Consider the following 24,187-nt stretch of genomic DNA (forward strand, 5'->3'; position numbering starts at 1 on the left):
CCAAAAAAGGCATTGATAACCTTTATTATATGTAATAACAACAGAATTATTAGTTAATCAATATATGACAATTTCCCTTTAATAATATTGTTATAACATAAAAGTACGAGGTAACTTATGATAACAATTTACATCATGAGGAGTATAAAGAGTTGTTATAATGGAGGTGATTCACATCGCGAGAGATGTAAAGAGCCATTCTTCTTATAAAGTTAAAGAGATGAAAAGAAATTTAGACATGGTGGAGTTAAGTATATTGTTGTCATTAGCTCTCTCCCTATTAAGGGGTATTCATAGGAAAAGAATGGTTGATTGTAGGTTCTATTATTAAGCTTAAGTGTAGTGCAGGATGATAAGTATTAATTTTAAATATAGTTAGACTTAACTCAAAGAGATTAGTTGAGAGAACATACCTCCATAATATATATTCATTTAAATCGTGTAGGCTCCGGACAAGTGATGCTTGGGCGAGGGATTGAAGGGCGAAGCTTACCAAGCTTATGCTCCAAGAGGGAAGCGGTCTCCAAAAATGGGGCTTACCAAGCTCAAGCTCTAAGGGCAAAGCGGTACATGGATTATATCGTTATAATTTAGATAGAGTTGTGGAGTTGGGCTTTTTATATGGTATAACAAATAATATATAATAATAGACTATTATAGTGAAACTCGTAATTTCACCAGTCGATTAGAAAGTTATTTAATTTTTATTTTTTAAATACGGTTAAAGAATATTAATTTTTTTAACCTCGTGAAATTAAAAAAAAAATAGAATATCAGTACATTGTAATTATTATTCTACAATAATAATATAGATAATGGACGGGAAGAGCAGAGGACAGGTGGCAGGTGGAATAGTCAAGGGAGAGGTGATGACGACCGGCAGGTGAGAAAGTACGTTCTCCTAAACGACCTTTCTGCCAAACCCGCAGCCAACACCATTTAATTTCAAAATTAACCAAAAACAAAAGAGGAGAATTGAAGCGGTCTAGGGTTCTGACGAGACGAATCCAATTTCGATCAGCATATTATTGCTGTAATCTAACGAGACGAATCGAATTCCAATCAGCATATTATTATTGAATTCATAGTTGGGAAATCAATCTCTCCCTCTCTTTCTCTCTCTTTGTATATATATGTATGAATGCATGTGTATACATGTATTTATAGATGTACTCCAGCAATCTCAAGGGCTTTATTCTGGCGATGGTCTCTAGCGCCTTCATTGGCTCCAGCTTTATCATCAAGAAAAAGGGTCTCCGAAAGGCCGGTGTCAACGGCCCCCGTGCTAGTAAGTTTCATTTTCCCTTCTTTTTAATATTTTAAGGTTTTTACTTTGTATGGATACATTTATGCGTATATATATGAGAATCTGATTGATTGTTATTTGCTGCGCGCTTTCTATAAGGTTCTGGTGGATATGGCTACTTGTTGGAGCCGCTCTGGTGGGTTGGCATGCTTACTAGTGAGTTTTTTAACAGTATTTCATTTACGAGAATTTAAGTTTAGCTCAATCGAGTCAATTTGATGCTTTCGTTTGTAAAATGATTCATTTTAATATGACAGTGATTATCGGGGAGATTTCCAATTTCGTTGCTTATATCTATGCACCTGCTGTTTTGGTAACGCCTCTTGGTGCTTTGAGTATCATCGTTAGGTAACAATTTTTTTCTTTGTTGATTTTGGAACTTTAATTTATTATTTCAATCGAAACTACTTTACTTAATTGTTTGTTTCTGATCCTCTCTCACTTCCTGTTAAATTCGGCAGTGCTGTTTTAGCACATTTCATGTTAAAGGAGAAACTGCAGAAAATGGGAATGTTGGGATGCCTTTTGTGCATAGTAGGTTCGACAATCATTGTGCTTCATGCTCCGAGGAGCGTTCTATTAGCTCAGTTGAAGAAATTTGGGAATTTGCTACTCAACCAGGTAGATTGCTAAAGTTCTCACCAGATATTAAATGCTTATATTATCTTATTCTTGGCTTCCATATGTTTACATGAATCTGTTTTCTCTTTTCCAGCCTTTCTTTTGTATACAGCTTCAGCAATAGCTACTGCGTTGGTACTAATTTTGTATTGTGCACCTCGTTATGGTCAAACTAACATAATCGTGTATATTGGAATATGCTCAGTAATTGGATCATTGACGGTAAGAAATGTCATCTTTGCAGCTAACTGCATCTCGAGATCTAATAGTTTTATCATTTTGCTTTCTAGTAATTTCTGTCTAACTTTTATCAATTTGAATGTAGTTTATTCATCACTGTTTTAAAAGTAATGGACAATAAATGTAACTTTCTTGCAGGTAATGAGCATAAAAGCAATTGGTATTGCAATAAAGCTAACATTGGAGGGCACAAATCAGGCCAAATACTTCCAGACTTGGATCTTTGCAATGGTTGCAATTACCTGTATCATTATTCAATTAAATTATCTAAATATGGTGAGCATTTTAAGCATGCTCTTAGTCTCATAATGACAAATCATAATGCTGAAGCAACATGCTACTGATGATATAAATAATAGATGCCTTCAAAAACAAGACTCTTTGAAACAAAAAAAAAAAAATCTTATACTCATGTAAACAAACTAGAAATTACTGGTACGGTTATTTTTCTTTAAATTTGGGAATGATTAGTCTTGATTCGAGAAGTATTGCAATATAATTGTTCAAGGGAAGAAAAGGAATATTCCACTTCTTGCTTCAAAGATTCATAAAAATGTTGCAAACCTTAGGCACTGGAGATTGCTATTAAAGCAGTTGGTTGCTCTTTGTATGTGTTGTATGGCTGCAAGGAACTATTCTTAAGAATCATATGCTCTGAATTATTGAGAAAAACAGAAAAGTAAAATTTGAATGAAGAAAATGGAGGAGAATAGATCCTTGAGCTTTAGACTAGGGTTCCTTAGGAGTTAAATCTAAAGTTGATTGCATCAAATTATCAATAAGAAAAGGAGAGATCCTAAGATTTCTCCTAGGACCCTTAGGCACACCTTGCATCTTACTGTCACAAAAGTAGTAATTTATAGATTCTCTAATAATATTCTATATTATTTATGTAGATTCCTAACACCCTTGGTCCTAACAGATCTAAAACTCTATTTCAATTAGGACTCTAACAAATACTTGGACTCCAAAATAAAACTAGAAGGTTAAAAATAATGCAATGTGAAACGAAAACCCAAATGGTCACATTGGAATCCTCAAACTATCAGTCCCACATCTGTGCTTTAAACAGATACGCCTTCTTCATTCTCGGATAAGCATATGAAGTAGAGGGACATGCAAAAAACAATAAGAAGAAAACATGGTCAAGACATGGCGAAGGCATTCCCAAAATGGGATGGGAACAACAGTAAATGACAATAAATTTGGCCATCTTTAACTTGAAAGGGGGTTATAATAGAAGAGAAATCAATTCTTGAATTGCAGTTCCAAATTGTTTCAAATTTATGTAATGCTTTGATGTGGTTGCAGGCATTGGATACTTTCAACACGGCAATTGTTTCTCCTATTTATTATGCACTGTTCACTTCTTTCACAATTTTAGCGAGTGCAATAATGTTTAAGGTATTATTCTCTCCCATGTAGACGTACATGGATCCGCAAAGTTTGCACACAAGTGGATTTTGTAATGCATGGACTATCATGAGCATTAATATTAGAATTGATCCATATTAAATGCAGTACGGAACATAATTCCTTAGAGGTCAGGGGGAAAACTGTAATTCTAGAATTTGGGAGGATAAATACTCATTTGGATATTGCTGAATTTCTCATGGTTGTGGGACCCAAATTAGATTACTTTCTTTTGAGTTGCTATTGCATATATACTTATTGTATTTTAATATGCGCTTGAGATGATGGGTGCTTCAGTGGATGAGGGGCTGACTAGGAATTTAATGGACATGAATATTTCTTAAGTTTGGATGCTAAAGAAACATCCAGGGATCAGAATTCCACTGAATTTGTCATGGTTGTCGGATCCACAATCAATTATTTTCTTTTGACAACTCTAAATTCTATATACTGAGATGTGGTTAAGTTCATGCGTTTTTTGTAGTTTTAGGGTAATAATCATGTCTGTTTAGGTATTATCCCTAATTCTTATGCTTGCAAAATGAAACATATATGCTTAAAATTATGAAAACTGGTACCTATTTTCTTTTCCTCTGTTGTGGGGAATAAATGCATTGATAAATTATATGAATTTTTCATGCGATTGTTTCTTATGAGCATCATTGGACAAGGACTTGAATGTCTGTGAGGCATAGGTTGACACCTCTATTTCTATGTCCTTATTATAGTTTCTTTTCCTCGCTTTGTAGGACTACTCTGGTCAAAGTGCTAGCAGCATAGCATCTGAACTTTGTGGTTTCATAACAGTGTTATCTGGGACTGCTGTATTGCATAGTACAAGAGATCCAGAGACTCCTCTTATCACAGGTATCTCTCATATATGAACTCATGAGGAACTTGTTTTGAATTAGAGAACCTGCTTCTTAAATTTGAATCCATTATTTTTTCTAAATGTGTCATTATATGGGACTTGAGGACAACTTTTGTTGAACCTTGGAAAATATATTGCCTAAAGGAGTAAAAAAGTGTGTTTAACTGATTTTAGAGCTATTTTTAAGTAAAATCCTAACATTTTACAAAATATATCGACACTTCTACCATGAGCTTCAGCTTAGAAAAGCTTTTACCAAAATATCTAAATATTGGTAAATCCTTAGATATTTTGGTAGAAGCTTTTCCTAAGCATTTTTTAGTGGAGCTCACCCTCAAATTTCCCAAAATATATCTTGAACCAAAACCTCTAAAGACTTGGGGAACTGTAGTGAGAACCACCAATGTGCTGTTGCTGAAACAATTATTTGAACTAGACCTCTCTCTCTTTAGTTACTTACTTTTTAGACATGGTGAAACTTTACCCCTAACTTTTAAGTATATTTGTTAAGCTTTCTTGCCATTCTATTGAAAATATTATAGCCTTTCATAAATGGCATTTAGCATAGTCACGGTGAAATTTGCAGTATTGGACGCATGTATAAGAATAATCGATAGGACCGGTTCCTATCATATTTCCTATTCCTAACCCTTTTCTTTAGCTCAATCAATTAATTGGTATTGCCTCCCAATTCCCTACCCTTTTTTAGCTCAATAAAAGGTTGAAAAACACTATTGAAGGACACATGAGCTTTGTGTCTAATTATGGCATGAATTTTAAAGAAGCAAAATATGAAGTAGAATTAGAAGTATGTAGAAATTCTTAAGATATTCTTTATTAATGACTAATCTTATACCTTTTTACTAGACCAAATTGCTTGTGCTTGATGTTTCATTACATATGGTTAGTGATTTCTTACTTCCCTTTTAATCAAATCCCCCAAGGTCATCTCCATATTCAGTTCTTATATAAGAGATGAGTTTCAAACTTTCAAGAAAGCATTTTTCTAAAGCCAATCTATTTATTACATTACTATTATCGAGATTACTTTTATATGAATAATGATATTATTATTGAAATGAAATTGTTTGCTAGTATAACAATATCTAGGTTGGTAATATAAAATTTAAAGTTTAATGTGGGGATTTGTAATTTGAAGTCTTGAAATATATGCAGTATGATGACAATATAATTTTTATTTGATTCTTGGATATGGTTTGACTATTAGTTATTTTTAGAAGTAAATGATTTTGTTATAAAATTTAAAATAAACTATTTAAAAGTGTTATGATAATAGAAATTACTTGTTTTTAAACATATGCAGATCTATACACCCCATTATCACCAAAAGTATCATGGTACATCCAAGGCAATGGGGAACTGTGGAAGCAGAAAGATGAAGATGAATCATCCCCTAGCTTTATCACAATTCTCCGGCAAGACTATTTCAAGTAAATACTTTATAACGGGACACCCACTTTTGGATTTTGTCTCTTTCGTAGATAGAGCATCAAGATCGAGAAGCACCATTTGCCAGTGCCAGATCAAAGCATTGGTAATTTTTGTTTTAGGATTTCTTTCTTTCTTTTATTTTTCTTTTAAATTATTCAAGCTTTAGAATGAAAAAAAAAATCAAAGCATACTCGAAGCTATTTTGTGCAGTAATTTAGTTATTTAATTTTCAAGGAATGATTTGAGTTTAGGTTTTTGTTCTTTGAATCCTTTAGAGCTGCATTCATGCTATGTGGGTTGTGCAGACGAGAAGTGTGGTTAAGGTGTGTGAGTACTTCAAATGAGGTACACTTTGTATTGTAGGGTTCTTTTTTTTTTTTAATGTAATTTGATTTATTGAAGTTCCTATAATGACTACAGAACAGTGTTGGAATATTTGTTTGTTCCCTGTTAGTTGTTGAAAGTAATATCAACTTGGCCAGTTTGAGTTTTAGCTTGATCGGCATGGGTATTATTGTCAATGCAGGAGGATGTGGGTTTAAGTTCGTTGAAGTACATTAAATAGGATTGGCATACTTTTCTACAAATGTAAATTCAATTCAAATAATGGAATTTGATAATGAAAATTCAAAAATTGATATATGTATTTATCTTCGTGGATAACAATTATAACATATGTGAAGGTATCCTAATCTCTAGGTTGTTTTGATCCTTTAGGCCATCCCAAATTCGTGTGATAGAGGGCAGCAATTGGTAGTGATAGTGACGGAAGCATACATTCGTTTGCAAAATGCTTCAAATCTCCTCTTTACTAGTTAGAGATGTTCACTCACCAACCAAAGTAAATACATCAATATTACTAAACTTTTTTTAATAATAAAGTTGGAGTTAACATGTTTACAGTTTGAAATTTTAATAACAAAATCTACATTTTTATAATTATTAAAAATAACACATAAATATTAAAGTACTTTTTTAATAATAATGTAGATCATTTGTGTTGGTCCAAATATGCCTAAAATGGTAATGCATTTCAAATTTTAGACTCAGCTATTCAGTATTTTTGGGAGCTGAAATTGAGTCATGTATATGAGAGTTAGAATATAATTTTATTATTGTATTAGTTTATATTTTTATAAATTGTGAATGATTAAATTAAAATTTTATCATTTTGAGAGTTCATGTTACGCTTTTACTATTTACTAACATATAATTTTATAAAATTTAAAGGGATTAAAGTAATATTATTTTGTTTTAAAGATCTAGATCTCTTTCAACTTTTATCGTCATAAACCACCTTTAAAGGAGGTTGGGTGTTTTTTTTTTTATACATATATATTTTCTTGCATAAAAGTTTATTCTAATCAATAAAGTAAGCTTTATTTACAGGTTCCAAAAACTGAAGATAGATAAAATTCCCTAGCTAAAATCGTGTTACAATAAAGGTTGTTTAAAATCGATGTTGGCTCATTTGGTTAGGAAAAGCCATAAGACATTGGGTCTTCAATGTTGGAATTGCTGTGGTTTGTGGGGTTATTACCACGTTTCCCTTACCCCCCACCACTTTCATGTTGCATGTTGGTTAGTGGGAATTAATTTGTACACGTGATAATGGGATATGTAGTTTGTGGTTTTTTATAAGGAATCACTGTTATAAATATTAACTAGTTTAAGGTCTCTAAGTATAAAAAATTAAAGACAATTCTATTTTAAAGACAATGAGTTATAGAACATTTAGTGAGGTTTTCGAGTGTTTAGAAGGCTTTGGCGGTTTTCAGTTTTTCAATTTTTTGTACAGCTAAATTTGATGTCCTTGTCAGTGGTTTAACGTACTTGATAGTAGTGTCACAACATTTGGATTTTGGCATTTGGTTCATGCAATACCTAAAGGTATTTATGTTCGATATTTTCCGCTTGTAAACTATTATTTATGCTAACATTTGGTATCCGAGCCAGGTTTATCTCTGCCTTTTCTAGTTTTAAAAGTTTGTAAATTTCTCAAAATATCAATGCCATGTTTTTTTTTAATTATTATTTTTTGAACATTTTGTGAGAATCTTTATTGCAAACTTTAGTGCAAAATCATTAGATTTTATTAAAGTGAAATTTCTAAAATCAATTATGTTACAAATAATTTAGTGAAAATTTTGAGAAACTTATTGTTATTAGTTACATATATTTTTTAGGTGTATGAAAATTTTAGACTTATTGCATAAGGTATTTAGCAATAAAACTCTAGAATATATATCCAGGGATCCAAATAATTTTATTTAATTAGAGAATTAGCCACAACAACTTTGATTAAATGAAATTATTTATTGTAGTAAGAATCTCGTAAGGTTTATAGACATTAGATGTTGCATGATGATTTAGCAACAATCTTGAATAAAGTTTAAGGATTAATATCTAGCTAAGTGATTTTCATAATTTTATTTAGTTAAATACTAGTCACGGCATCTTCAGTTAAATAAAATTATTAAAGTTAAAAATTACATATGGAAAGCATATGTATTAAATCTCATTCTATAAAGATGACTTTTTATAGTTACCCACAAGAATTGTAAAAATGAATTTAATATTTGTTATCAAAAAGATAGTAAATAATTCTATTATAAAATGGATCTAATTGAATTAAAAATTTAGCCCCAAGCAATTTTTATGACATTAGATTCATTATTTACATAATTTGCATTGATAAGTTATAATTTACATTTGCCTCAAAATTTTTGTTAAGCACGTATATTCATTCATTTTACAATTTTACAACCTGTGAATATGCCTACTAAGATATATATTTAACAATTAACTAGTGAAAATTTTAAGTTTTGGAAGGAAAACATTCTTCTCCAATTGGAGTGCTTGGATATTTATGCCATAAGAAAATTTAAGTCACATATTACTGAAACCAGCACTCAATTTAAGAAACTTAAGAGAACCACCACTATAAATACTGACTAGCTTAAGGTCCCTAAGAACAAAAAACAAAAGGCAATTCCATTTCCAAGATAAGGAGTTATACACCATCTAGTAAGGTTTTTAAGTGTTTAAAAGACTTTGGTGATTTTCAATTTTTTGTACAGCTAAATTCGATATCCTCGTCGGTGGTTTGACATACTTGACAGTGGTGTCACAACATTTAGATTTTGGACATTTGGTTCAGGCAATGACTGGAGATATTTATGTTTAATCTTTTCCACTGCACTATATTGTAAATCATTATTTATACTAACATTCAATTGTAAACCAAAAGAGCAAAATACCAGTTTCTCATTCTTGAACCTTTAATAAACTCATCTCATGTCGGAATCGGTGAAGCGACCATGAAAGTGGAGTCTTCAATTCAATATTTACTGTTAGTTTAATCCAACCCCACAGTAGTTAGTGCATGAGCCACCATATTTCCCTGTGAGTGTGTGCTTAGCTCTAAAGTTTTTGAACTACTAAAGTAAAACTCTCTTCTTCAGTCAAAGGTCCTATGAGTGATCTATCAACTGTATGGCTCTAGAGTTTCTTAATAACACTCAAGCTATCTCCTTCGAGTACAACCCTCCTGAAACCTAGATCTATGGCAAAATGGAGGGCCATAGTGCATGTCCACGCTTCTACCACAAAAGCAGACTCCTACATGGATATACTAAAGCAGTCCTAAATCCCAGAAATGTTGTCACAGTTTCTACACGTGTGGATGGCATCCTCTACAATCAATTAGCTACAGGGGCATAAGTCACTTGCACAAACATGTTCCACATGAAGATTTTCCATTGTGGGAATCAAATTTCTTGAAATCGTCCATAAACATATTTTAATTTTGCTAGAAATAGGCAGGAGCCATAGGTTGTTTTAGAAAGCTTTTATAGTAGGGTCTAGGGAAATATGTGATTGATTTATGGTCTATGCACCATCTGCTTTAAGTTGCTTGTAGCGCCACTTTCCATTGTGCAGCACCCTGTATCTTCCAAACCCAGACCAACAAATCATCTAGGCGTTGTTCAAATGAAGGAAGCCGGAGAATCCACTGGGCTAATTGCTCATCAAAAGTTGATCGAAGTAGGTCACAATTGCAATTCATGGTATTAGTGTTTATTAGCTCAAAAATCGTTTCAAAAGGTGAATTACATCTGAAATGATGTTTTACTTTTCTTAGATGCAAAAAAAAGTTAGATCAAGTATATTAACCCTGCATTGGATCGGAAAAAAAGTACTTACCTATAAAGTTTTCTTTGATAGTCTTCATGTCCATTTTACAGTCCATACTCAGGAGTTATAGTTGTCATTTCCAATAATGTCATCTCAAAGGTTTGCATTTGTGTTCTCTCATTGAAGTACAATGTATTTTACCACGGCATCTAAAAATTATTGTTAGAACGAAAGTAATGATCCTATGATAGGTGATTTTGATCTAATTATTGATACCTTAAATTTAGGTCAAGTATTCTAATGGATGGGGTAAGTAGGTGGATTAACCGTAACTCCATATTAGCATCTCTAAAGGCAAGGTAAGTAAAATGTTAAAAAAAGTTTGAGTTGTTTCATTTCTCTCTCTAGTTTATAAATTGTAATTATACCAGAAAAAGAACACTAAATGCTAAAATTGGAATTTTTTTAGCACATAAGGGTTAAATTTTTTTTGAATATGCTCAAATGAGGGCCAAACATAGTGACAAACCTTTTCGAAAGTGTTGAAATAAAAGCTTTTCAAATGTCGTATATAAGATATTATATTATATTTTATTTTGCTATTTTCTTTTCAAGCATTATTTAACTCAACTGTCATGTGTCCAATTTTAAAAACTTCAATATGCTCTTAATTTTTACTACAAATTAGAGTCGTGAAAACCTCTTATTTGATTACTCTTATCAAGATTTAGTCCTTATATGACCATTTTTAAAGGAGTGTACTTATTTGAACAACCGTTAAAGAATTAGACCCTAATTTAAAAATAGACACATTAATCCACTTCATAACAAAAAAAAAAGGAAGATGCATTCAAAGTTTCAAACAAGCATGTCTTTTCAAGGAAAAGGAATGAAAAAAACGTTGCGACATGGTACATGCTGTGTTTTACATATAGACTAAAAATGAAAAAAAAAAAAAAACACTTTCTTTTTAAGGTAGAAAAAGGTAACTAATTTTAGTTAATAAAAGCAATACTATAAGCTTTTTAATTAATTAGGGTCAAATTTAAAATTTTAACCCTAAATTTAGTACTAACCATAAACCTTAAATTTTTATTTTATTATTATTGATTAATTTTTTTAATAATTTAACTCTAAATTTAAAATAATTATATTTAAACTAAGTTTAAATCTTGAAGTCGACATTTTTAAAAATTTTTTATTTAAATACCACCTTAACTCGAAAAGAATTAGACCTAGACCGTAAAACACATTTATAAGTGTCATCTTAATATAATTTAAAATCAATCATATATGGGTTCACATTTAATTTCTTGTAACTTATTATTACTATATAAGAAATAATCAGTTTAAAATAAATTATTAAAATTTTAGAAGTAAAATAATTTTATAAAAAGATCAACTATAATATATTAATATTTCTAATTATGTTATGATATTTTATATTCATATTTTCATATATAATAATTTTTTAAAAATAATACACCTATAAAAATATACTATAAAACTTATTATTACTTGAAATATTATTTAAATACTAAAAATAATTCAACATTCTTCCCCCTTTGTTTTTCTCTAGGCTTTTTCTTTTAATGTTTACTGTTTACATATAGTATAAATAAAAATTTATATCTCAAAAATTATAATATAAAATCGAATGAATACAAAATATCATGTATAAATAATTAGAATAAACTAAATAAAATCTATGCATAACATAAGCATAAAATGAGATTGGAAACTTACATATTATAATTATATAGAGTGAAATTCAAATCCGAATACTAAAAAACCTATGGCTTCCGACTTATCCAACAAAAACGTGGTATGTGTATGTTAAAGGTTATTGCAAGTCCCTGTACCATATCCAAAAGTTTATTTTAGTTCCTCTTTTATTAAAAGGAACATTTTAGTCTTTGTACATTTGAAAAGTTGATATTTTAGTATCTATAATGATATAGTTTAATGGTGACTAACGCGGCATTAGATTAAATTAAAAAGCCTCTTAATTTTGAACACAAATAGAATGACATGATTTAATGGTGGCTAACATGAATCAAATTACAAACGATTTAAACACAGCAATTGTGTAAAAAAATTTGAACAAAAATCAATTTTGAGGCCAAAAGCATATATATGTATATATGTATATATTATTTCTGCAGTTTTGAATCAAAACTATGGTTTAAGTTTTTAATTTAATTTAATGTCATGTTAACTACCGTTATGTCATAACATTATATTAATAATAATGTTTATACATAGGATTAAAACATTAATTTTTCAATCCTACAAAAAAATAAAACATCTCTCATTAACTTTATGATATATTAAAAGAGTTATAATAATTAGGCTCGCTCTTTTTAAAACGAAAATTTTTTATTTAAATTTTTTAAAATTTTAAATTAATAAATATAAAATTATACTTTTTTATCCCTAAAAATATAATAATTTAATTTAATTTAATTATTTAAAAATCCGTTTAATTTCCTACCATAAAAAAATTTCTGTGTTTGCGCTTGAAATGTCTAGACTTTCTCTCTCTAAAATCTCAAGTTTCAAACGGAAAACTCATCAAACCCAGAAATGAAATGGTTGCAGTGCCCAGATTCCACCCGTTAGATGGTGGGAGCGGCAGCCGCCGGCTCGCCGCCGACTGACTGAGAATTTTTGAATTCCGCGCAAGATCTCAACCTTTTCTTTCTTATATTTTTGAACTTCGTTTCAACAAATAATGCGTGAAAAATCCCAGAACTACACTTAGAATTGCGTTTGTTTGGGATTCTTTTGTTTCCTCAATCTATTGTGGTTTTTGGTGGCTTTGAAATAACATTTCAAAGCGATGAATGGAAGAGTGAAATAAACTTACAGAAAAACTCAACAAAATTTCTTGTAATCTGCAGCCAAATATATACCAACAAAATGAGATGTTTCATACATTATAAAAGAAAATACAAAAAAAAAAAGTAAAGGAAAAATGTAAAAAAAAAATGAAAATCGGTTGTCATAATTTTCTTGATGATTTAATCTTAGACTTAATCTTGGGTTTCGACTGAGGCTTTGCACAAGTGATTACATCACCGTGATGCTGCTGAGATGATGATCGATGGCTCTTTACGTTGTTCTTCAACACCGATTTATTTTTTCTCTTCATTCCAAATGAAATCCTCCTCCTCTTCTTCTTCTTCTCCTTAATCGTCTCCAGCGTGGGTTTCCAATGGCGTGAACCAACGAGCGATGCGTACTGTTTCTGTAACTGAGGGGTGGTGCATATTCTACTGCAACTCTCATCACCACTTCCCTCTTTCACGTTACTTTCTTCCATTAACTGACGTATAAACTCATCGGAAACCCGTAACCTTAAACACCCAGACGCGCTCTTCTCGATGTGGAAAGGTTGGCAAGCGGCGGCCTTCTTCAACATCGCGTTTCCCGATTCCCGAGACGACGAATATCTGGCGTTGGCGAAAGAGGCGATGGTGACGAACGATAAAGCTGACTGGAAAGCCTGTTGAGGGAGAAGGAAGTAATCGTGGCCGAAGTGGAGCTTGTCGTCCATGGAAAGAGGCGGGATCTTTTGGCCTATGTAAAACGAATCGGAACGGCAAATCATGTGCTTAGGGAACTCGATCAATAGCTCGGAAACATGAACCGGACGGTCGTAGATCTTGACGACCCCATCACAGTTGATGACCTTGATCGTTCGAGGCGGCTCGTGGTGGTGATGGTGGTGGTGGTGGAGGTGGCGGTGGAGACAGGAGAAATGGTTTCTCAATAACCGAAACCACCATGGATTTAGAATTTTGATACCCATTTTTAGCCCATACAAGTTTTAACCCGAAATGGTGGATTAAGATGATAATGATGATGATGCAAATAACAACACTTTGTTTTTTCCAGGGGGCGACGGAGAGTGGGCGGTTAATGGGTATATATGCAAATTCAAAGGACTTTATAAGTTATATTTATAATAATTTTTTATTTAAAAAGAAAACAACCTTATATTATTATAGTACTACAAGTCGTCTACTACTACTAGTAGTAATCCAAATTGAAAATGAGAAAGGCGTAGACTTAGAATGCAGAAAAGGGTTTGTTGTTGTTTTTTTTTTTTAAATTTTAGAGAAAAAGAGGCGTGAGACAATGGGGAACCTATTTGGTCTAATTCAGGCACATACTGTACGTACAACCATGGGTTTGGTGTTTTGTATTTTGTCGTGTTTGTGGTGTCAATTTTTGACAGTGTTCATATTTGACTTGACAAAACTTTATTTTTTTCTCCGACCCTTTGCTCCTCCGACGCCAATTGGGGCCATCACCTCGTATCCCGCGTTTGTGTTTTGAATCAGATCGATTGTGGTTGGTGACCGCTACTCCTCCCCTAAAACGCCACCGTATCAATAATCTTTTTTCCTTTAAAACTACCTTGTAGCATGAGTGTTTTCCAAATAATTAATTACGAAATAACTGTCGCATCTTATAGTTACGGTATCCGTTTGTTCATAATGACTTCACTGACCCAAAACAAAGTGATGCATACATTGTCCAAATGAAATGGTATTAATAGTGTTTCATTTGTGAGTATCAAAATTTCTCAAACCAATTAATATTAATGAAAAATCTTTTAAAATGAATGAATAAATTCTCTGTGTCAAATTTATTAAAAAATGATGAAGTTAGTTTTTTTTAATCCTGCGAATATAGTGATTTTGACGGAAATATGAGGTGTTAAACCCGCTTTAACTAGATTAATTAAATAGGGTAATACTTGAGACGGGTAGGATTGAAGCTATCGAAGTAATTCAAACAAATGAAAATAAAAAACTTTTTTCAGTTGTGGGGCGTGTCATCAAGTACCTTCTCAAACGTTTATAGACGATCTACGTTAGACATGTGTTCAGAGAAAGGAATAAGATTACGAATGGATTAGAAAAAAAACGTTCCCAAAATCTTTAAGAGTCAAATTTCATGCAATCACAAAAGAAAATGCTTCAATTATTGTACATGATTAAATTGGAGAGGATTCGCTTTTGTCGAATTTGTCTTTATCTTATTACTTCTCTTATACCAAAAAAAAAGATTATATAATCCTAAAAATTTTCAACTTAGACTTGAGAGGGTTTACATGGAGGACTTAAGCAAAAGGAAAATCATTATTTAAAAGGGTAATTAGAAAATTGATTATTAACTTAAATTATTCACATTTCACAATTTCTAAAATGAAGGACTTTAGGTGCTTAAAAGTAGAAGTATCACAAAATATTTTATATTATATTCTAGATTGCATTTTAATTTTTTTATTGAAAAAAATAAGAAAATTAACCATTGTATATTAGATAAGTGAGTAAAAATAATTCCTCGGTTACAATTATACCATTAAATGTTTATTTTAATGTTTATCTATAAGGTATAATAATTAATTTAGCTCTAAACTTTTAATTATTTATTCAATTTGATCCTACTCTTTTATTAAAAATTAATAAGAGTAAAGAATAAAAAAAAAGCCTTGATAATAAATTAAAAGAAATCAATTAAGCTCTTTATATTTTAAAAATTATTAAAAACCATAAACTTATAAACAAATTTTATAAAAATATATATTACTAAAGCTTTTTAACCCTTTTTAACTCTTCAACATTACTAGTTTAAAAATATAAATGTGTAAAAATCGAAAATTAATTTTGTTGTTATACTTTTTATATTGAATAAATAATATATTTTTAAAAAAATAATTATTTTACTTACATATCTAATATATATGAATTAATTTATTTATTTTCGAGGTAAAGATATAATTAATTTACCCAAAACAAAGAATTTAAATATGCATGAAATATTTGGTTAGGTAGGGTGGTTCGATGAAGCCTTGGGTATGAGAGAAGCATTTTTAGGATTAAATATTTTTAAAAGATGTCTAGAATCATACATCACATTAATTCCACGAGTGAAACATTCTTCCCATACAAGAAAGACAAATAAAAAGAAAACAGTATCACATGGTTTGAAGCATTTGGTTAAGGTCGGCCCACCCACAACTTTGATTATCTTAATCTAATTTGTCAAAATCGACGTCTTAGATTGTGGTTGACTCATCTCTTCTAGAATTTACCTGATTTTTTATTTTAATTAAAAAAAATTAAGGCCATTTCATTTGCTTTATCTTGATCGTAATAACGTTTTTTACCCACTATTTTTTTCTAGATTCTAATAATATATGGATACTTGGAGAGTCCATTCAATTCAAAGTTTGACTTTGACCCACACGGACTTACGTGCATTGGTAAAACACTACGGAGGTGAGGTGAGGTGCAGTGCAGGCATCTCATCCATGGTTGGTAAGGCTCAGCCTCAATTTAAATTTATTTTATCAATATATAATAAAGTAAATATAAACATCATAACATTTACATGTCATGCAATTTTTTTATGGAAATTTTCATAATCAACTAAGACAAATCTGAATTACATAAAAGACTTGGGCAGAGAGCCCCCTGCTACAGGGACTGGAACAGAATTCTTTTACCCCACGGATTTGTTTTCTAATAAATTTACGTTATCTCGTTATAGTATTTTAATTATTAAGTCGTTAATTTTTGTTAATAATGTAAGATAAGTTGACGTGCATGTTAAATCATCATTTCAAATAAAAATTTTAGGTTAATTTATACAATCAGTCATATATTTTTTCGTTTTAAATAATTTAATTTTTTATTTTATATTATTTTAACTTTTTTTTTAAAATTAATTTTAACAAATGAAAAATATAGTAGCATGCAAATACATAAAAGAGAGCAAATATACGATGAATTTATATGTACATATGGTAATTAGATATTTTATCATAATCCAAAATTACTTACAAATTCTAAATTTGAAACAGGTTAATAATTTATGTTACCCTCTTTGTTTTTTATTAAATAGAATTATATTTAAATTTAATTCATTCGCTTATTTTACATTCAAGTCATTTTTATTTTGATTCATTTTTTTTATTCAAATCAAGTTGAATAGGATTTTAAAAAATAATTCCAATTAGATAAATTGGTCAATTTTTTAATATTTTTTAAATCAAGTTTATTTAAGTAAATTAGTCAAAAAAAATTTTAAATGGGTTAGAATTGACTGCCTAACTATAATGTGGGATATACGAATTAATAATATTAAGTATAGTTGAAAATGAAATTTATTAAAAGAACTACAAGTTTAGAAAAAAATTTACCCTTTTTTATTTTTATCTTGATATTAATTTTAAAGAAAAATCGATAATAAGCTTATAAAAATTAAGTTGAATTCTGTAAAATCTACAAGACCCCCTTATAAGTTTTCGCCAAAAAGTGGGGCTTGATCCTAGAAATTTACCCAAATGTTTTTGCCGACTAACACATGTCACTACTCACTGTTTTATTCTTTTGTGGGGCATATTTTTTTTCTTCTTTTTGATAATCATTTTTGTGAGGTTAATTGTGTCATTTGCTTATGTTTTAAGGTTAATTTTGAATGTATGATGTGGGTTGTATTGGTTTTGATTATTAGGTTAGATTAGTAATTTTTAAAGGTTATGTTATGTTCATATTTTGTATTAATGCATAATATGTATTTTGCATAATTTATTATAATTATTTAAAATTAAATTTGGGTTGATACGAAAACTTAGTATTCAGTAGGGAGTCAAATGTTAGAAAATTCATTTTTATTAGATAATGTTATGAAAAAGTTAGATACAATAATTTCAATTATTTTCGCTCATTGGATCATTATTTAAGGTGAAATTTTGTAACACATTAGGGCATCCTATTAATAAGCCAACGTGGTCCGATTCCCCTAATTATCACAGTGGATCTTCAAAAAAAAAAAAGAGTTTATATCAAATAAAATATATACTTTAGTTTTCTTGTGTTAAAACTTTGGCTCGTAAACACAAAAGTATTATATGTGCTTTTTTGAAAAAAATTAGATTTAAAATTTTTTGAAGAATTCTTTATAGAAACGAAAGAACATGTTTTTTCTTTTATCTTTCAAAGAGATTTTTTTGCTGGGCGGAAGTTCTATAAGGGACGAATTTAGTATTTAAATATTATTTGTATCAACGCTCTAATCAACCGTTCATGATTGGTTATGAAATTATGTAAATCTAAGTACAATATAGAATAGAAATTTTTCGATATAATAAAAAAAATTCAAATCTTTATATTTAACAAACTAACAAAATAATATGTTTTGATGTAAAAACAATAAGATGATTCATTTTTTTTGTCAATCTCTAATTAACTTGTAGCTAACAACAATGATACTCACATGGTGTTGTCCTATGCCACCTCCAATTAAACCTTAAACCTAAAAACATGCATAGCTCGGAAATAATAACAATGATGAATCTCTTAACCTTGAAACAAAGGCTCATGGCCAAAGTTTAATTGATTGGGTTGTTAAAATTAACAAGGGAAAGAGAAGTAAAATAAATTTAATCATTTCTGTTTGGTTAAACAGTGGAAAGGAAATAAAATAATGGAATGTAGTAATTATAATCATAATATTTTCTTTAACATAATTACATAAAATATAAAAAAGGGTAAATAAATTATTAAAATTTTATCTATCTCTTTTTTCTAGCTTTTCCTTTGATTCGAGGTAAATAAAAATTTGACACTTTAAAAGGAAGCAAAAGATAATCAACTCCTTTAATTTTTCCTTATCTGAATAAAAAAGGATAACCAAACGAGAGAAATGATATTCCTTTCTTTTGTATTACCTCAATATATACATATAAGTAAAATCTAAATAAAAATTTAAATTTATAAGTCTTATATAAATCAAATCTCTAATTAAATAAATATTTAATCCCCTAAATAAACTTCTAAATAGTATAAAATTTTAACTAATTTATCCTAACCAAATATAATTAAAGAGTGTTATTTACAATATATCTGTGATAGTTAAATATAAGCTCATTTAAATAATAAAAATCCTAAAATACTAAAATAGACATATACTACTACTTGAACTCATATCATTCTCCCTCTGTTGATACATTGTATATTTATCCTTGGCTACTGTTTGACTGCAACATTTAAATATTGGCTACTATTATACCCCAACCTTCAACTCTCCTGTGATATCTTCTTAGACGCAAGTTTGCATTAATAAATTAGACTAAGAAAAACGAAATTCTCTCCTTTTTTTTTTTATCAACAACTAGAAATATATATTTGTTTAAATACCTAAACCAAAGTCTTATATTAAATGTGCATAATTCTAATATCTTGATTCACCTTAAATCTTTAAGTATAACAAATCGGTAAAAGAATATGTTGTTTTATGTAAAAATAATGATAATTTATCATGTTAGCTCTAATCAATTTATAACCAGCAATAACGATAATCGAATGACGTCTTGCCACACCCATAAATAATTTGTATTCGAAAACATGGATAACAAGAAAATAAACAAAGAGAACATGAGTAGATTTATTGAATTCAGATTTTATAAGCCAATTTATGATATGTTACTTATTTCGTTTTACTTGTATATTCAAATTTATAAGCCAATTTATAACATTTAGCGAGTCGAATTGCAAATTGGTCCTCATTTTGACATATAACATCAAATTTCAATAATTGAATTTGATGAAAATTTTAACAAAAAAGACTATTTTACTTTTTAATTTAACGTACATGGATTAAATTATTCTTTTTTAGAATCAAAGAAGTAAAATGTAAATTTACTTTTAATACAAAAGCCTTAATTATACATTTATCATGTTATGTCTGCTTAAAATAATTTAGTAAGAAAAGTTTTAAATGAAAATGCAACATTTGTTTAATAAAGAAATAAATAGGAAAAACTTGTATTCCAAAGATTAAGAAATGGATATGGAACACGTAGAATCTTGCCAGCATTTTAAAGTTGGCCAGTTATTCTCATTACGATGAATGATATTTTTCGAAGTTATCATTGATAGAATGGTTAATAAAAAGAACATGTAAATATTATTTAGTTTGAATAAACAAAACCGAAAATTGATGAACTAAAAGTGAGTTCAGATAAATAATATAATTATGTGATGTTAGTATAAAAATATTGGTGACGATAAAATTAAATATAATAATATTACTATAAATAGTACAAACAGTAAATTAAACATAAGGCACCGTCTATCTACGCTAAATAACTGAATAGATTAAAAACACTATGAAATTGAATTGATTTGATTTAACCGATTAACTATTTCTTGTACATCCCTATTGGTTAACTACGTTAGTGTTATAGATTGGTGTCGGGGAATGCAGAGGGAGAGGAGGGATTGGGGAAAGTTTATTATCTTAGAATATATTAGTATTATATACATATATACTAGGAGACGAGTAATGCCGACTGACGACTTGTATACTGAGAGAGCATTAGCTAAAGCAAGGGGAAAAAATGAAGCTAGGGACGTTGTTCAAAGTAGGGGCGTTTGTGGGTGTAATTGCTATAGCCAAGCACTATGGAGGTGCATTGGGATTCGACCAAGACGCCGCTCTTCGCTATTTCCACCAATGGTCGGATCGATTGGGGATTTGGGCCATCCCTCTTTACGTTGCCGTCCACACCCTCACTCTTTCCCTCTGCTTGCCCTACGCCGTTTTCTTCGAGGCCGGCGCTGCTATGCTTTTCGGCTTCATCCCCGCCGTCCTTTGCGTCTTTTCCGCTAAGATTATGGGGGCTTCTCTCTCTTTCTGGATTGGCAGGTCCCGTCTCTGCTCTCCGTTACTTCCGATTTTATTTTATTTTATTTTTTTATATTAATGAATTATGTCACTCTGATCTTAAATGTTTTCGATGGTTGCTTGCTTTTTTCTGTTTGAACTTTCTTTAGTTCATTCGATTTCTGATCTATTTGAATTTGAACCTTCTCTGATTTGCTTTCATCACCATTGTTTGCTTCCGAATTCATTTCTCCTTTGAATCGTGGTTGAATGAATTGAATTATCTTTATTAATCCAATGGTTTTGGGGAAGGCATGGTGAGAGTAAAGCCAGATAGTGTTGAACACCGCCTCATCTAAATAGGTTTCCAATAACATGACGGATCAAATTTGGTCAATCTTTTCCATTGCTTAATCTTAGATAGGATCTTTGCTAGTGTTGTTGCATCATATTTTGGTATCCATTATAGTACCGATTTTTGCTAGTTTTGCCCTCCAAAATATCAGCTTTCATGAGCATCTTTGTGGGCATAAGTATTTCGATCTGAAAGAGAAGAAGAGGTGAAATTCCCTACCTTCAGTCCTAGGGTTCCCTAGTAGTGGCACCTAATGTTGATTGAATAACAATATCTCAATAGTATTACCATTAGAACTATCAATTACTAAAAGACTTCAACCTGATGAGCTTAATAATAACTAGACTGGAGGTTCAATAAGTCAGATCTCTGATTTTTGGTCCAATCAATCCGACTGATTGGATCAGTTGGTTTGATAGAAAGTACTTTCAGATATTTAAAAACTAAACTTAATGTTAAATTAATATTAAGGACAGTTAATAGTTAATAAAATTGTGCACTTGAGTTAATGGTATGATCTTTAATATAAAACTGGCTATTACCGGTTCAATTTAGTTTTTTATCAATTTTTAACCTTCTTCCAGACCCTGCTTATAGTGAGAAAGCTTTGTGCACTGGGTACAGCCTTTTCTGATCTTGATAAAGAGCTTTAGCATTTGATTTGGTTTTGCAGTTGTATCCATTGTTAACCAGAATTACAATAGTGTCTTGATCTTTAAGCTATAATACTATTGGTGTAGGACAGTTAGCTGGTTAATTTTATGACAGTTCTCTGATCTGAAATGGATAAAATTTATAAATTGGTAAAGAACATAGCCACTATATATGCTTCAACAATACCTAATACAAATACAAATACCAAAAATGGCCAAACAGTCTTAATTCTTGGAAAATAAACAAAACTTATTGATGTAAAAGTATCCTACATTTCAGAATCCTAAATCTAGAAAAATTACTAGTAAAATAAAAATCTTGAGTAGTTTAAGTCTTCAATTAACTTGTTTGAATTTTGCACTAAAAATATCCAAAGCTTGATTACTGGTTTCACTTAGAAACTTTTCTGATTCAAGAAATTAACTAAACCAAAGGGTTTCAATTGAAGAGCCGTGGAAAAAAAAAATTCTATCGGTTGTCATTCAAGACATATTAGTGAAGTCTGCCCTAGGTTTATGGTGGGACATAAAAATAAGGGATTTTAGGGTATTTGGCTATGGTAAAACTGGAGCTTCGAATAGGGGTTTAGATTTTGATGTACATTGGATGTCAAATGAAGGCAAATGTTATGCAGACTGGCTGCTGAAATTTTTGGATGGCAGTGAAACTAGGTGAAAGTGTTTATGGGTGCTAACAAGATATAGAGCAAAGTCTTTTTCTCTCCTCCTCCACTAATGAAGTTCCTAATTTTTTTATCCAAGATTTGATTTGCTGCAATGCTGGTCTTTTACTCTTCAGATTTTGTGCTTTGGGTCAACTTGTTTGGTCAATTATACTTTGAAATGTTATATAAAAATGAGTGAACTGAAGGGGAGGAAGAAAGTAAATGCATTTATCAGAAATTCAGACATAATAAATTAAGGTGAAATCGGAATATTGTTCTTTAATGCGAAGTTCAATTTAAAGGGGGTAACGTTACTCCTAACGTCCTCTATTTGTCCAGCTACATTCATTGAAAGAATGAACAAAGTGGCATAATGTTAGTGAACTTATTTTAAGCAACCTCTCATCAAAAAGCCAAGTCTACATTGTTTGTAGTTGATTTCACAGAGCCAGGATCTAGCTTGTGTGCCAGAAGTGTAGCCTTACTCATTTTTCTTAGCATTCTGAATCTGATGCTATATCGATATTTTATCTTTTCTTATATCTATTTATTATTCTTTCTTTCGGTAATTTCCTGTTATATATATAACCAATTTTGGTTTTGTCAATTTGTTTAGGCTGGTTTTCAAAAGTTCAAGTTCTGCAATGAACTGGGTCCTGAATAACAAATACTTCCATCTCCTTTCCCATGGAGTTGAACGAGATGGTTGGAGATTTGTCCTTCTTGCACGTTTCTCTCCCATCCCTTCCTACGTCATCAATTATGCTCTAGCTGCCACAAATGTTAGATTCATAGTGGATTTTCTGCTTCCTACGGTCATTGGCTGTGTCCCAATGATCTTGCAGAATACTTCCATCGGCAGCCTTGCTGGTGCAGCTGTTGCTACAGCATCTGGCTCCCAGAAATCAAAGGTTTGGTCTTATATTTTACCTTCACTTGGGATTATGTCAAGCATTCTTATTTCCTTGAGGATCAAAAAGTATTCTACTGATATTGCCTTGGCCGAATCTTCTTCTAGTGATCACCCTAAAGTTGAATAACGTTGACTCATATCGAACCTCTGATAATATTAACTTTTTTCCTCGAGTCTTTGGTATCATTCACTCTTCACAATCTTGACCAGGTGGTTTCTAGTTATTAGTTTGTGATATTTGCTGAAGGTTGAAACTATGTTTTCTCTTCTTTTTTTCCCCCTCCCTTCAAAGACTTTGAAACTAAACAGATTTCTCAGTAACTTTATCTAAGATTCAGCAGTTTTTGGTAGTGAGAAATGGGTGATGACTTGAAAGTCCATGGAGTGTACTTACAAATTTGTCATATATGTTTTCTCTCGCTGTTTATAGAGTAGAGATTCGCATACACTAGTATAAACTAAAAATAGTTTTATACACTTTCATAACTTTTTATACGATTAATATTTTAACCATCCAATCGTTATATTCCATGTTCATTTATGTTGATTATGCATGTCAAGTTTTGAGCAAATTAAAAATGTCTACCTATTTTTATAGAAAAAGACTTTCAGCCGTTAAATATATATTAAATAGTAATTTGGATTGATATGATAGAAATATTGAATCGATTCAAAAGTTCACATACATAACAAGTGTAACTATAATGATAAATTCAATGGTTAGATTGTTAAGGTTAAAATATTTCAAAAGTATTCATGCTGTTCATAAATTTGGAATTTAGTTTTTTTCCATTTTAAAATTCAGATTCAGTTGTTAACGCTATTAAATTTGTTGATGTGATGTCTTAAAATAAAAATATATATAAATAAAAAGA

At 30.5% G+C, this 24,187-nt stretch overlaps 3 protein-coding genes across 3 annotated transcripts; 2 read left to right on the forward strand and 1 right to left on the reverse strand.

The window, feature by feature from the left end:
* Positions 1–839: 839 nt before the first annotated feature.
* LOC107924408 (probable magnesium transporter NIPA6) lies at positions 840–6,396 on the forward strand. The gene is given in 10 exon segments (XM_016854848.2): positions 840–1,288; positions 1,406–1,462; positions 1,564–1,654; positions 1,768–1,871; positions 1,874–1,927; positions 2,022–2,149; positions 2,306–2,443; positions 3,479–3,571; positions 4,330–4,447; positions 5,776–6,396. Coding segments are annotated over 10 exon segments (1,035 nt in total). The 5' UTR covers positions 840–1,167; the 3' UTR covers positions 5,907–6,396.
* A 6,554-nt stretch (positions 6,397–12,950) lies between these two features.
* Positions 12,951–14,124, reverse strand: LOC107922969 (uncharacterized). Its single transcript, XM_041080773.1, has one exon. It carries the CDS (start codon positions 13,852–13,854, stop codon positions 13,045–13,047), a length of 810 nt encoding a protein of 269 aa, XP_040936707.1. The 5' UTR covers positions 13,855–14,124; the 3' UTR covers positions 12,951–13,044.
* Positions 14,125–20,186: 6,062 nt separating this feature from the next.
* Positions 20,187–23,690, forward strand: LOC107922785 (uncharacterized). Its single transcript, XM_016852954.2, has 2 exons — positions 20,187–20,768; positions 23,016–23,690. The coding sequence occupies exons 1-2, from the start codon at positions 20,461–20,463 to the stop codon at positions 23,437–23,439; spliced, it is 732 nt and encodes a 243-aa protein (XP_016708443.2). The 5' UTR covers positions 20,187–20,460; the 3' UTR covers positions 23,440–23,690.
* Positions 23,691–24,187: the final 497 nt, after the last annotated feature.

The sequence above is a fragment of the Gossypium hirsutum genome, chromosome A11 (assembly GCF_007990345.1).
Source record: "Gossypium hirsutum isolate 1008001.06 chromosome A11, Gossypium_hirsutum_v2.1, whole genome shotgun sequence".
In the NCBI taxonomy this organism is placed as follows: domain Eukaryota; kingdom Viridiplantae; phylum Streptophyta; class Magnoliopsida; order Malvales; family Malvaceae; genus Gossypium; species Gossypium hirsutum.